Raw genomic sequence first — 14,263 nt, 5'->3', positions numbered from 1 at the left:
TACTACATATCATTGATATTTGACTGCACCTTTGTACCTAATGCTTCCTAGTGATAAATTGCAGTGACCTGATGATAACCACATTTCTGTTGCCTGCTACTTCACAATGGTGGTTCTTTATTATGTTTATTGCTCTGGCAGACATTATGTTTGAGCCTCGATTGCTTGTTATGCCAGCTAGACTTTCCTAGGCCATTGTTGCTTACTGTTTTGTGTGAAGTAGATTCTCAATGTTCAAGTTTAGCAGAAAGATGAGGCTGACAGCATCTGTACTTTCATCAAAAGCTAAGGGAGGGGAATGAGCTATTGGTGCCTTTTTGTTTCAGCTGCTTTAGACATCATTTGCATGTCTAAGATTTGCCTTTGGGCAGTGTTCTACTTATGCTGACCAAAGCAAATTTTGAGCATTCTTTGAGCTCTCGTTGTTAATCATGTCTAACCTATATTCCTTGACAGTTCCTATAGCTAAATGGTTTGCATTTTGGTATAATTTGGCACGCAACTCTGTAGCTTAAAACATTAAAATCTTTTGAGTAGCAAAAGATAATTTGGCATCATTCCTCTGTAGTTACTGTCACTTGAAAATAAAAGTGCAGTGCTGTTGATATCACTATAACCTTCAGTTGTCCTACTCAATGTATATTGATCCAGCTTATTTTTAAAGATGTCAGCTGATTTGAATCCAGGACCTTCCTTGGGAATCTATATTACAAAGGCCCCCCTATACTGAAATCACCGTGATTTAATTATCTCTCCACACTCCTTTTTCAGTTGCAATTTCTGCCTGTGGAGACCCTTTCATTTTGTATGTATGTTTACTGTTGCCTCTATCCACAGTAAAATCCATCAGTTACATCCTGGTCTGTCAATGTAATTGTTACAAGTTTGTCTGTAGATAATGAATCTTTTCCTATTCATTGCCAGCCCACATAGCTAGGTGCCATCAGTAAATTTTATCTATGAAATATATATGCTACAGACCCCCATCCCATAAAACATTTGCGACCGAGGCGAGAGGAGTGCACTGTCTTACTCTAGCTCCACTTCTCCACAGATCACAACATATATTTAAATGTTTACCCAGATCCTGATCCAACCAAATATATATTTTTATTTCAGAATAAAATTCGCCAACCAGGTTTCTTTAATAACAACAAAATTATTTATTTATTACAAAACAAGACGTGTTCAGTAAAGATGTAAAGCATTAATACACTGCTTGAAATATGAAAGTTTCCTTCTAACTTAGCCACACACACACCGGTTAAATAAAAAATAAATTTTCTCTGCAGAGATCTCTTTACAAAAATGTCAAAAAAAAAACCACTTTGGCCAAATACTTGTCAATCCTTGAAGGCAAGGGAGAAGATATGTAATGATATCAGTTGTCCCTCTATTCTGGTGTCCCAAATACACATAGATGGCTGTCACTGGGATCTTTTTGGAGCAGTTCTCTTCAGGTGACGTGCGGATTAGTCTGGCAGGCTTTCCAGGAGAAATGCGGCATCAGGGGTTTCAGCTATCACACTGGATTTTCAGGGTTTCTCAGAGATGGAGAAAAACTGAATTGGTATTTTCTCTTGCAGGCTGACCTCTAACTCAAAACAAACCAATAGGAAACCAACTCTTGACCACCATAAATCTTGACATGTCACTTCTCTGTAAACAACTCCCCCTAGTCACCAAGGCTCTCGTTGTTTATTTAGCTTGACATGTGACATCCAGTAAGGATTGTTTTTAAACAGAGCTCAAATCCTTCCAGTGACTTTTTTTTTAAAAAAAAGGTCCAGCATCTATGGAAGCACTTCAGTCTTCCAAATGAATCCATCTCTACAATCTTCAAACATGAGTCCTCAAATATTAAAAAATGGAAGCACTTTCACAACAAAACTCTCATTGTGAACAGCATGGGCTCTAGAACAGATAACCCATGAGCAGTGTTGACTGTTTTCCCAGGAAGAGCAATTTTCAGTTTCATTCTCTTCTATTGCTAGGCTAATTTTTAAGTCATCTAGACAATATGTCATTTTATTTCACAAGTCTTAACCCTTCCCTACTATTCTTGCATTAGAATTTTTGTTACATGCCTTTCAAAGGTTCAAGTCAACTACATCTACAGATTTCTTACTCTCTATCTTGGTTACCTGCTCAAAGAGTTTACATAGGTTGGGACCACATGATAGATTCTTTTTATCACTGTGCTGACTACTCCCTTTGATACCTATATGCTCTTGAAATACGTACTTATACCCCCTGTAGAAAGTGCTTGTTTTTCTAAAATAGATGTTGGGCTAACAGGCCTTTATTTACCAGTTTCGTGTCTTAGTCCATTTGAATTTAGGGTCTGCATTTGCCATTTTCCAATGCTGACCTATAAAATTCCGCAGCTAAGAAATCATCAGTTTTCGCCCATATGGAAATAAGGATTCTAGGATCTATTGCATTCAACCCAGGATCTTTGAGAATATCTAATCCTTCCAGTTTCTTTATTCGTGTTTTACTAACTTGTATATGTATTTTTGAATGGTTTAACCTTATTTAAAGAATAGAATTAATCAACAGTCCTGCTTTGTGAAAGCTGATTGTAAAGAATCTATTCGATTATATGTTATAGCTTTATTCAATTTATCTTTTAATAGACCTAAAGGTTTGTTTGACCAGTTGCAAGTCAACTAATCCATTTTTGCAATCCTGATTTTTGTTTTGTCTTTCTCTTAAAAGTCTCTTTACCTCTTCTCAGTTAACTTTTATATGAATTCCAAGCCTCCATTTTCTTTGCTTCCTTGTATCTTATTTCTGCTGTTAGGTTCCAACTAAATTACTTATTCAACTAATGTGAACCAGGTCTTGCTACGTTTCTCTTTACTTAGAATATACTTTTCTTGCTGTATAATGTCCTTCTAGACCATTTTCTGATATTCTGTTAAGTATATTTTCCCAATTAATTTCCATTGGAAGTTTCGTAGCTCCAAAATATCTTGTAGAAAAAACAATCAGAATGTGGGTTGTAACATTTGACACAGTGACATTATAAATTCCAATGTCAAAAGGCGAGATAGTTGGGGGAAAAACCTGTTTATTGCAGATGAGGCATTTTCAGCTTGGGAGCTCCTGACATTTGGCATGGTAATGCTGTGAGAATGAGTGGCGCTGAGAAAAGAGAGGAGTGAACTCAGTGTTTAGCACACATGCAAGAGACATCATGAGGGGCAGAATGTGTTGAAATGCAAACAAAAGCCATCTCCTTGGTGAATAGCATAGCCATCTTGTGTCTTACCATGTCCCCTCTGATGTCAATAAACTTCTAATACTCTATCTCTGTGCATTAAATAATATTCAGAGTTTAATTTTTCTGGTCTCTGCTGCCATAAATATGTGCAGCTGTTTTGACACTCTTAGTTTGCAGCTTATGAGACTGCCATTTGCCTCTCCACATCCTGCAGCAGTGCTGCTGTGCTCTCATCAAACCTGCAGAGCCCTTTGTCTTCCTCTTGTTGCTCCTATCCAAGTTCCTCTTAAACAGCTGAAACTTCCCTCTGACATGAGCATTCCACTATTGTGCCTGAAATCTATCCTTTCTATTCTGATAAGACTTGGTTAGGCTGTGATGAGGAACATTAGAGATTCTGTCAAAGGAGTCAGTGTTCCTCGCCTGTAGCCAGGTTTGTTGCTTACGTTAGCTTACTTCCACTGTTGTGTTTGTCCGCTTTTTGCTTATGCGGACGTGTTTGGGGAGGCACGATGGAAGGCTTGTGTTGAGTGAGTCTCCAGGGAGTCCCAGAGTACTTGGTATTTTTCCAGTTCCAGTTGGAGCACAAGTATTTGTTCTAACTGGGATATGTATGGGTCATATTGGTCACATGTATGTTGTGGCAACAACTGTAAGCTCAGTTACAGTGGGTGGAGGAGGAAAGGAGGTCTGTGAGTTGTGCTAGTACTACTTTTAACTTTAGTTTTACACTAGAATTTGGAAATGGTGTAATTTTATTCACATTTCATTTAGAAAGACAAATGTGATATTGGAATAAAATAGCTCGAAGCCATGTTGTCCCATTTTATGTTTTGAATAGGTCATGGCGATAGCAATAGCCGCAACATCCCAACTTTGGTAAAGGATATTAGCAATGTAGGAGAAGTTTCTTGTGGAAGCTCACATACTATTGCATTGTCTAAAGACGGAAGGACAGCATGGTCTTTTGGAGGAGGTGATAATGGTAAGTAATATTTTGTGACAGTAAATTTTCACAACAGCCTTGATGAGGTAAAGCACATTTCAGGAAATTTACATCTACTGCAATGATTACAATTGTTTTATTTTATAAAGTGGTTAATTGCATTTCAAATAGTGTGTAAATAGTAACTAATAGCCCAGTCATGTTGGTTGAAGTTTAAACTAGTTCTGTAGTTACACTTCAATATTCTGTTATATAAATAAAATGAACGAAAATCTGGTGTAAAGATGATGTTACAAGGTGCAATCTTTAAAAATCTTTTTTAAAAGAAATATATTTGATATTTGCTGTGGTGTCAGGTTGGAAGAATGTGAGATGTTGAGTCTGAGGACTTCTCCCAGAGAAGGGAGAAACCTTCCCAGACTACACTCTTGCTAGTTTGCCTTCTTGGTTGTAGTGTGGTGGTGCAGGATAAATTGTATGCACTTTACAAAGTATTTACAGCAGATAAACAGGCCATTCGGCCCAACAGGTCTTTATGCTCCATGCGAGCCTCCTCATCTAATCCCAACAACATCTCTTTCTATTCTTTTCTCCCTGTGCTTATCTAGCTTCCCCTAGAATGTATTTATTCTATTTGCCTCAGCTGCTTCCTGTGGTTGAGTTCCACATTCGAACTACTCTTTTGGGTAAAGAAGTTTCTCCTAAATTCCTGTTTGGATTTATTCATGACTTATGAGCCCTGGTTCTAGTCTCCTCTATGTCTACCCTATCAAACCCTTTCATAATCTTGAAAACCTTTATCAGATCATCCCTCGGTGCTTTTCTTTTTTTTTTAAAGAAAAAAGAGCCCCAGTTCAATCTTTCCTGATGGGTATAACTTCTCAGTTCTGGAATCATTCTGGTAATTTTTTTTTGTACCTTCTCCAAGGCCTGTATCCTTTTTTATAATATGGAGACCACAGCTGTTCACTCTGCTCCAAGTGTGGTCTAACCAAGGTTCTATAAGTTTAACTTAACCTCTCTGCTATTGAATTCTTTCCTTCTAGAAGTGAACCTCAGTACTTTTTTTTATGGTCTTATTAACCTGCGTTGCTACTTGTAGTGATCTGTGTATCTGTGCCCCCAGATTCTTCTGTTCTTACCTTACCAAGGAGTATGTGGCCTCCTGAATCTTCCTATGAAAATATATTACTCTGTTATCTATATTGAAGTTCATTTTCCAATTACATGTCCATTCCTCAAATCTATAAATGTCTTCCTGTATTGTGTCGCAGTCCTTCTCTATTAATGATAACCCTGCCAATTTGTTGCCAACTGCAAGTTTTGAAATTTATGCTTCTGATTCCCGAGTCCAAATCATTTATGCGAATGGTGAATAACGGTGGACCCAGCATCAATTCTTATAGAGCACCACTTTCAACTATTTATTAATGAGTAACTTTAACTTCTACTGTTTTCTGTTTTGTAGCCAGCTCACTATCCATTCTGCAACTTTTCCACAATTCTGCATGTTCTGACAGTATGAGGTTGTGCAAATTGATGGTTTGATTGGTCTTTTGTTTTTTATTTTCTCTGTCTCCCAATGGATTGCCATGTAACGAGCTTTGATGCACAATGTACTAAGTTAACTTACAAATTGTTTTGGATAATGGCTGCCAATATTTACTTCTATATAAGTATCATTCATTCTACTAGGTAAACTTGGTCATGGCGATACTAACAGAGTTTATAAACCCAAAGTTATTGAAGCCTTACAAGGAATGTTTATTCGTAAAGTATGTGCTGGGAGCCAGTCGTCACTTGCTTTGACATCAACAGGACAGGTTGGTTAAGCTGAAGAACTTTTTTCTGGCAGTTATATTCTCGCTGAAAGATTAAGTAAATGATGAATGCTTGATGTGTAACTTGAATAATCTTTGTGTATCATTTTAAAAAAATTTGTCCTTGATGTGGACAGCATTATTTATTGCCCATCCCTAGTTGCCCTAGCTCTATGATCACCTATAAAATAACATGAACATCAGAGGGATGAATAAAGAACTACTGTGGGGTTAGTGGTATCAGCATGTTAAATGTAACTCCAGCCATACAAGTTGTTGCATTGCTTTTTTTTATTTTCCATAATGTTCCTTTCTATTCATTCTTTCTCTTTCCCTCTGTTTTCTCTTGTATGTGTGACACTCTCCCTGTTTTTCTTCGTTTAATTTCTGTCCCTATTTGTCTCCCTTCTTACCGCATTCTCTGGAACACTCGTTTTCCACATCTCCCTCCTTCTACATTTCTGTCCTAATTTTGTTTTATCTGTGTGTGTGTGTGTCTCTCACTTTGCTTGTCATGCAGTTTGTTTCTCCTGTAACTAGCTCTGTACTTTTTTTCTTGGCTGCTTGCTGTCTGATGAAACTGTCAGGCATTCTTGTCACTGATTATTAATCATTAACCATTATTGCTTAACTTTTTTCTCCTTTCAGATTTATTTCTTGACTTGTATTTTCCTGTAATTTGACTGCTAATTTGCTACTTGGTATGCTCTTTTTGTTTCATTTCTGAATCTCTGCTCTATGGCCATGCTTCAATGGGTAGGTCTGGGAGAACCGTGTGTGCAGGTCCCCCATGATTTTGGCATGTGGTTGCACTTGGAGTTGCAAGGTTTGGGTTGGTCAGCGAAGAGAGCCTGAGCAAGGCAAAAGAGAGGATGAATTTTGGTTCGCAGCTCCAGTTTGAAGGGAGGGGAGAGTCAGGTGAGGTGCAGAAAAAGAGGCGGAGCAGGAGAAATCTCAGTGCACAGCTGAGCTCTGAAGGAAGATTGAGGGCAGGCATAGAAGAGAAAGGCTCAGCATGTTGGGAATCCCCCCAAAAAAACATACAGAAAGCTAAGAATTGGGGAAGTATGTCAACATATGAACTAGGAGCAGGAGTAGGCCATTTGGCCCCTCAAGCCTTCCATGCCATTCAATATCATGGCTGATCTGCCCCAGACCTCAACTGCTCTTTTGTGCCATGTTCTCATAGCCCTCAACTCCCCGATATTTCAAAAATCTATCTACCTGCTCTTTAAATACTTTTCAGTGATCTAGCCTCCACAACTCTCTGGGGTAGAGAATTCCAGACATTCACTACCCTCTGAGACAAGAAATTCCTTCGCTTCTCTGTTTCAAATGAGTATCCCCTTTATTCTGTAACTATGTCCCATAGTTCAAGATTCCCCCACTAGTGGAAACATCTTCTCAACATCTACCCTGTCAAGCCCCCTCAGAATCTTGTACATTTCAATAAGATCACGCCTCATTCTTCTAAACTCTAATGAATAAAGGCCTAACCTGTTTAGCCGTTTTTGGTAAGTCAACCCCTTCATCCCAGGAATCAGCCTAGTGAATCTCTTTTGAACTGCCTCCAATGCCATTATATCCTTTCTTAAATACGGGGACCAAAACTATAGGCAGTACTCCAGGTGCAGTCTCACCAACACCTTGTACAGTTGTAACAAGACTTCCCTATTTTACATGGGCCAAATGTGATAGGATATATAGTTTGCATGTTCTTGCAACATTAATTGTTGGTCCTCATTAATCACATAATCACCATAGAATAATCAGGAGCTTTGAAAGGGACTCTGCACCCAATAGTTCTTGGAGACAAATCTTTTAATAATGCAGGTAACATAGATTTTATATCAAGAAATTTGCTTTCTGAATGAATTTGACCATGTAATGTTTGCTGCATTTCCACTGCAGGTGTATGCTTGGGGTTGTGGTGCCTGTCTTGGCTGTGGCTCTTCAGAAGCTACAGCTTTGAGACCCAAACTTATCGAAGAGCTGGCTACGACAAGAATAGTTGACCTTTCAATAGGTGACAGCCACTGTTTGGCTCTTTCACATGGTAAGAAGCAAATTTGAATTTCCATGCCAATATAATGATTATAGAAATGACTGTATTTCTATTCTAGTGTTTTAGGCAACTGAGACCCATGTATCAGGAACTGTAGTAGTTAGCTTGGTGCTTGCATAGTTTAAAAGCAACTTAAGGCTTTACAATTGGAGCTACTTGATACCAACCACATTTCCTATATTTGTGGCCTACCATAAGAATCTTGTGTTACTATTTCTATTTTGTGCATTTCTTGTCTCGGATAGTTGGAGAAGAGTGATAAAAGGCCTGCTCGGGTCTTCAAAAAAAAAAAAATCCCGACCCGAGCCCGACAGAACCACATCCGACCCAGCCCGAGTCCTTCCATTTTTTCCTGTGCCCGACCCAACCATCAGTTAACTTACCTTCCGCTTTTCACTTCATTGCTGATCTGCACAAGCTTAAAATAACTAACAAAACCATCTTTTTAGTTCAAAAATTGAATTAACAGCAGAGCCATTTACCTGTGATAGAGCATGTCCGACCTGCCCTGACCCGAGCCCGAATGCCGGACCCGGAAGTGCAACCCGAACCCGACACATGTCGTCGGGTCTCGTGGAGTTCGGGTCGGGTAGCAGGCCTTTAAGAGTGATTTCCTTTAATACGATTGGAATATTTTTGACCTGTGGCTTGGTTATTATTTTGTTAGAGTAAGTTCTTAGTGAATGTTTAGTTTTCGCTTTATTCATGACTATAATGTCTGTGCCAACTGTAAATAAGCCTCTTCTGCAACTAGCAGCCATGAATGTGTTAATTCTGCCAACACTGCCAGTGAAGGTCAAAGAGAAAAATTGAAGCTCTTAAATTGTGTAACCTATCTTTCTTTAGATACAGTAGTAGATCTCGTGTGCAATTGTTTACTGTGGCTTCACTGCAGCCGAAATGTCACCACAGTTCTCCTTGCTGTGACATAGCAAATGTATTGAAAAAGTAGATCCCAGTTGACTGTGGGTTAAAAATATTCTACATCTTACTAGTGATGAAGGCTACAGGCCTTGCATACCTTATCAGTAATACTGTTTACATACCACTTTACAAAACTTGTGAATATAAACTGTATTCCTTAGAACATTATTTTGTAGCTATTTATTGCAAAATTCACATTTTGCTCTCGTCGCAGTACTTCAGGGGCAAGAACTTAATTGATTTGATTAGGTTCTTCCCTCAAAGTACAGCACAGGAACAGGCCATTCGGCCCTCCAAGCCTGCACCGATCTTGATGCCTGCCTAAACTAAAACCTTCTGCACTTCCAGGGACTGCATCCCTCTATTCCCATCCTATTCGTGTATTGGTCAAGATGCCTCTTAAACGTCGCTATCGTACCTGCTTCCACCACCTCCCCCGGCAGCAACTTCCAGGCACTCATCACCCTCTGTGTAAAGAACTTGCTTCGCACATCCCCTCTAAACTTTGCCCCCCTCACCTTAAACCTATGTCCCCTAGTAACTGACTCTTCCACCCTGGGAAAAAGCTTCTGACTATCCACTCTGTCCATGCCGCTCATAACTTTGTAAACCTCTATCATGTCGCCCCTCCACATCCGTCGTTCCAGTGAAAACAATCCGAGTTTATCCAACCTCTCCTCATAGCTAATGCCCTCCAGACCAGGCAACATCCTGGTAAACCTCTTCTGTACCCTCTCCAAAGCCTCCACGTCCTTCTGGTAGTATGGCGACCAGAATTGCACGCAATATTCTAAGTGTGGCCTTCTGTACAGCTGCAGCATGACTTGCCAATTTTTATACTCTATGCCCTGACCGATGAAGGCAAACATGCCGTATGCCTTCTTGACTACCTTATCCACCTGCGTTGCCACTTTCAGTGACCTGTGGACCTGTACGCCCAGATCTCTCTGCCTGTCAATACTCCTAAGGGTTCTGCCATTTCCTGTATACTTCCCACCTGCATTAGACCTTCCAAAATGCATTACCTCACATTTGTCCGGATTAAACTCCATCTGCCATTTCTCCGCCCAAGTCTCCAACCGATCTATATCCTGCTGTATCCTCTGACAATCCTCATCACTATCCGCAACTCCACCAACCTTTGTGTTGTCCGCAAACTTACTAATCACACCAGCTACATTTTCCTCCAAATCAATTATATATGCTACAAAGAGCAAAGGTCCCAGCACTGATCCCTGCGGAACACCACTAGTCACATCCCTCCATTCAGAAAAGCAGCTATCCACTGCTACCCTCTGTCTTCTATGACTGAGCCAGTTCTGTATCCATCTTGCCAGCTCACCCCTGATCCCATGTGACTTCACCTTTTGTACCAGTCTGCCATGAGGGACCTTGTCAAAGGCTTTACTGAAGTCCATATAGATAACATCCACTGCCCTTCCTTCATCAATCATCTTTGTCACTTCCTCAAAAAACTCAATCAAGTTAGTGAGACACGACATCCCCTTCACAAAACCATGCTGTGTCTCGCTAATAAGTTTGTATGTTTCCAAATGGGAGTAAATCCTGTCCCGAAGAATCCTCTCTAATAATTTCCCTACCACTGACGTAATGCTCACCGTCCTACCGGCCTATAATTTCCTGGATTATCCTTGCTACCCTTCTTAAACAAAGGAACAACATTGGCTATTCTCCAGTCCTCTGGGACCTCACCTGTAGCCAATGAGGATGCAAAGATTTCTGTCAAGGCCCCAGCAATTTCTTCCCTTGCCTCCCTCAGTATTCTGGGGTAGATCCCATCAGGCCCTGGTGACTTATCTAAATGCTTTGCAAGACCCCCAACACCACCTCCTTTTTGATAATGAGATGACGGAGACTATCTGCACTCCCTTCCCTAGGCTCATCATCCACCAAGTCCTTCTCTTTGGTGAATACTGATGCAAAGTACTCATTTAGTACCTCACCCATTTCCTCTGGCTCCACACATAGATTCCCTTCTCTGTCCTTGAGCGGGCCAACCCTTTCCCTAGTTACCCTCTTGCTCTTTATATAACATATAAAAAGCCTTGGGGTTTTCCTTAATCCTGTTTGCCAATGACTTTTCATGACTCCTTGCTTAAGTTCCTTCCTACTGTCTTTATATTCCTCAAGGGATTCGTCTGTTCCTAGCCTTCCAGCCCTTACGAATGCTTCCTTTTTCTTTTTGACTCGGCTCACAATATCCCGTGTTATCCAAGGTTCCCGAAACTTACCAAACTTATCCTTCTTCCTCACAGGAACATGCTGGTCCTGGATTCTAATCAACTGACGTTTGAAAGACTCCCACATGTCAGATTCTTGAGTTCCTGCCTAATATTGTTATAATTAGCCATCCCCCAATTTAGCACCTTCACCCGAGGACTACTCTTATCCTTATCCATAAGTACCTTTAAAACTTATGGAATTATGGTCACTGTTCCCGAAATGCTCCCCTACTGAAACTTCGACCACCTGGCCGGGCTCATTCCCCAATACCAGGTCCAGTACGGCCCCATCCCTAGTTGGACTATCTACGTATTGTTTCAAGAAGCCCTCCTGGATGCTCCTTACAAATTCTGCCCCATCCAAGCCCCTAGCACTAAGTGAGTCCCAGTCAATATAGGGGAAGTTAAAATCATCCACCACTACAACCCTGTTACCTTTACATCTTTCCAAAATCTGTCGACATATCTGCTCCTCTACCTCCCACTGGCTGTTGGGAGGCCTGTAGAAAGCCCCCATCATTGTGACTGCACCTTTCCTATTCCTGAGCTCCACCCATATTGCCTCGCTGCATGACCCCTCCGAGGTGTCCTCCCGCAGTACAGCTGTGATATTCTCCTTAACCAGTGATGAAACTTCCCCCACCCCTTTTACATCCCTCTCTATCCCGCCTGATGCTTCTAAATCCTGGAACATTTAGCTGCCAATCCTGTCCTTCTCTCAACTGTCTCTGTAATAGCAACAACATCATAGTTCCAAGTACTAACCCAAGCTCTAAGTTCATCTGCCTTACCTGTTATACTTCTTGCATTGAAACAAATGCACTTCAGACCACAAGTCCCGCTGTGCTCCGCAACATCTCCCTGCCTGCTCTTCCTCTTAGTCTTACTGGCCTTATTTACTAGTTCCCCCTCATTTATTTCACTTGCTGTCCTACTGCTCTGGTTCCCACCCCCCTGCCACACTAGTTTAAACCCTCCCGAGTGACACTAGCAAACCTCGCAGCCAGGATATTTGTGCCCTTCCAGTTTAGATGCAACCTGTCCTTCTTGTACAGGTCCCATCTGTCCCTGAAGAGATCCCAATGGTCCAGATATCTGAAACCCTCCCTTCTACACCAGCTGTTCAGCCACGTGTTTAGCTGCACTATCTTCCTATTTCTAGCCTCACTGGCACATGGCACAGGGAGTAATCCCGAGATTACAACCCTAGAGGTCCTGTCTTTTAACTTTCTACCTAACTCCCTAAACTCCCCCTGCAGGATCTCGACACTCTTCCTGCCTATGTCGTTGGTACCGATGTGTACCACAACCTCTGGTTGTTCACCCTCCCCCTTCAGAATGCCCCCTGTCCGTTCAGAGACATCCTTGACCCTGGCACCAGGGAGGCAACATACCATCCTGGAGTCTCTTTCACATCCACAGAAGCGCCGATCTGTGCCCCTGACTATAGAGTCCCCTATAACTATTGCTCTTCTGCGCTTTGTCCCTCCCTGCTGAACAACAGTGCCAGCCGTGGTGCCACTGCTCTGGCTGCTGCTGCTTTCCCCTGATAGGCCATCTCCCCCAACAGTATCCAAAACGGTATACTTGTTAGAGAGGGGGATAGCCACAGGGGATTCCTGCACTGCCTGCCTGCCCATTCTAGCGGTCACCCATCTATCCGCCTGCACCTTGGGTGTAACCACTTCTCTAAAACTCCTGTCTATGACGCTTTCTGCCACCTGCATGCTCCTAAGTGCATCCAGTTGCCGCTCCAACCGATCCATGCGGTCTGTGAGGAGCTGCAACTGGGTACACTTCCTGCAAATGTAGTCGTCCGGAACGCTGGAAGCGTCACGGACCTCTCACATCTCACAGGTGAAGCACTTCACCCCTCTGACATTTCTAGCACTAATTTATAAATTAATTAAAAATAAATAAATACTTATTAAATCCTTCCTAAATTGTTATAATTAACTATATGGTCCCTAGTGCTAGATTCTTCCTCAGCACTTTCTTCTCCCCCTCGGTTGTTGACATGGTTATATGAAGGATATTGTATTCTTTCCCTTCGGACAGTGAATATCTTCTAGCATGAATTTGTTATTGGTGTAGCAGCGTGCAGAGTGGTTTTCTCGACTGTCCAAGGATCAGTACCTGAATACGTGGTTAATGCATTGCCCTAGTCTGGCTCGCTGACTTGACTGCTGCCACAGTGTCTGACATAGCATAAAAATATGTCATAAATATACCCTCCTGCCCAGGCACAAACTGCAGTGGGGTTAAGGGAGAAACTTAAATAGCGAATAGCCAACTTTTTTTAAAAAACAAAATTAAAAATCTGCAGTATTTAAATTTTCTTCTGAGAATGAAACTCCACAATTGTAAAGTTAATTTTTCATGACCATACATACAGGTTGTTCATTAATTATGGCTTAGTATATTGTTTTAAAAACTCAGTTACTCCTGATTCAACAAGGCTTGAGTTTTTCATTGGTCTTTACAGCAGAAATAGTGGGTAATTATTTTAAGTTCATGTCAAATCAGTGATGAGGTGTTGATTTAATTGGTGAAGACTGCAACAATGCACCCTACGGAAGAGCAGGGCATTTCAATTTCCACATTTATCTGTACATGTATGGGCGCCAAAAACTTTGTCAGTTTTAGCACTGACAGCCTTGTCGTTATTACTACTGCAAATTCCGGGCCATGCTGTAACTAGGAAGCAGTCTATGAATTTTCCTGAACTAAAAACAAAGTGCTGGAAAAACTCAGCAGGTCTGGCAGCATCTGTGGAGAGAGAAGCAGAGTTAATGTTTCAGGTCAGTGACCTTTCATCAGAACTGGCAATGGTTAGAAATGTAATAGGTTTTAAACAAATAAAGTGGGGGTGGGGTGGGGGGGAAACTGAGCAAGAGGGAAGATTTCTTGTAAATTGTGATGAAAGGTTGATTGCTGACGCTTCCTGCATGCGCACTGATGCACTTTTCCTGTTGTGACGCATCTAGTGCTCTTAAGCTAATTCCAGTGAAGGTCAAAGTCATTTATCCATTGTCT

General features: G+C 41.3%; 1 protein-coding gene across 10 annotated transcripts in view; it reads left to right on the top strand.

Annotated features, from left to right (window-relative positions):
* The window catches only part of herc1 (HECT and RLD domain containing E3 ubiquitin protein ligase family member 1), a 295,507-nt gene that overhangs the window by 66,189 nt on the left and 215,055 nt on the right, over positions 1-14,263 (top strand). For all 10 annotated transcript variants that reach the window (XM_068015273.1, XM_068015277.1, XM_068015276.1 and 7 more), the window contains exons 7-9: positions 4,071-4,214; positions 5,871-5,998; positions 7,907-8,051. In XM_068015273.1, the coding sequence (XP_067871374.1) occupies positions 4,071-4,214; positions 5,871-5,998; positions 7,907-8,051 (417 nt within the window). The remainder of the gene's footprint in view (positions 1-4,070; positions 4,215-5,870; positions 5,999-7,906; positions 8,052-14,263) is intronic.

Source organism: Heterodontus francisci, chromosome 35, assembly GCF_036365525.1.
Source record: "Heterodontus francisci isolate sHetFra1 chromosome 35, sHetFra1.hap1, whole genome shotgun sequence".
Classification (NCBI taxonomy): Eukaryota; Metazoa; Chordata; class Chondrichthyes; order Heterodontiformes; family Heterodontidae; genus Heterodontus; species Heterodontus francisci.
This window is presented reverse-complemented; position numbering and strand designations above follow the sequence as displayed.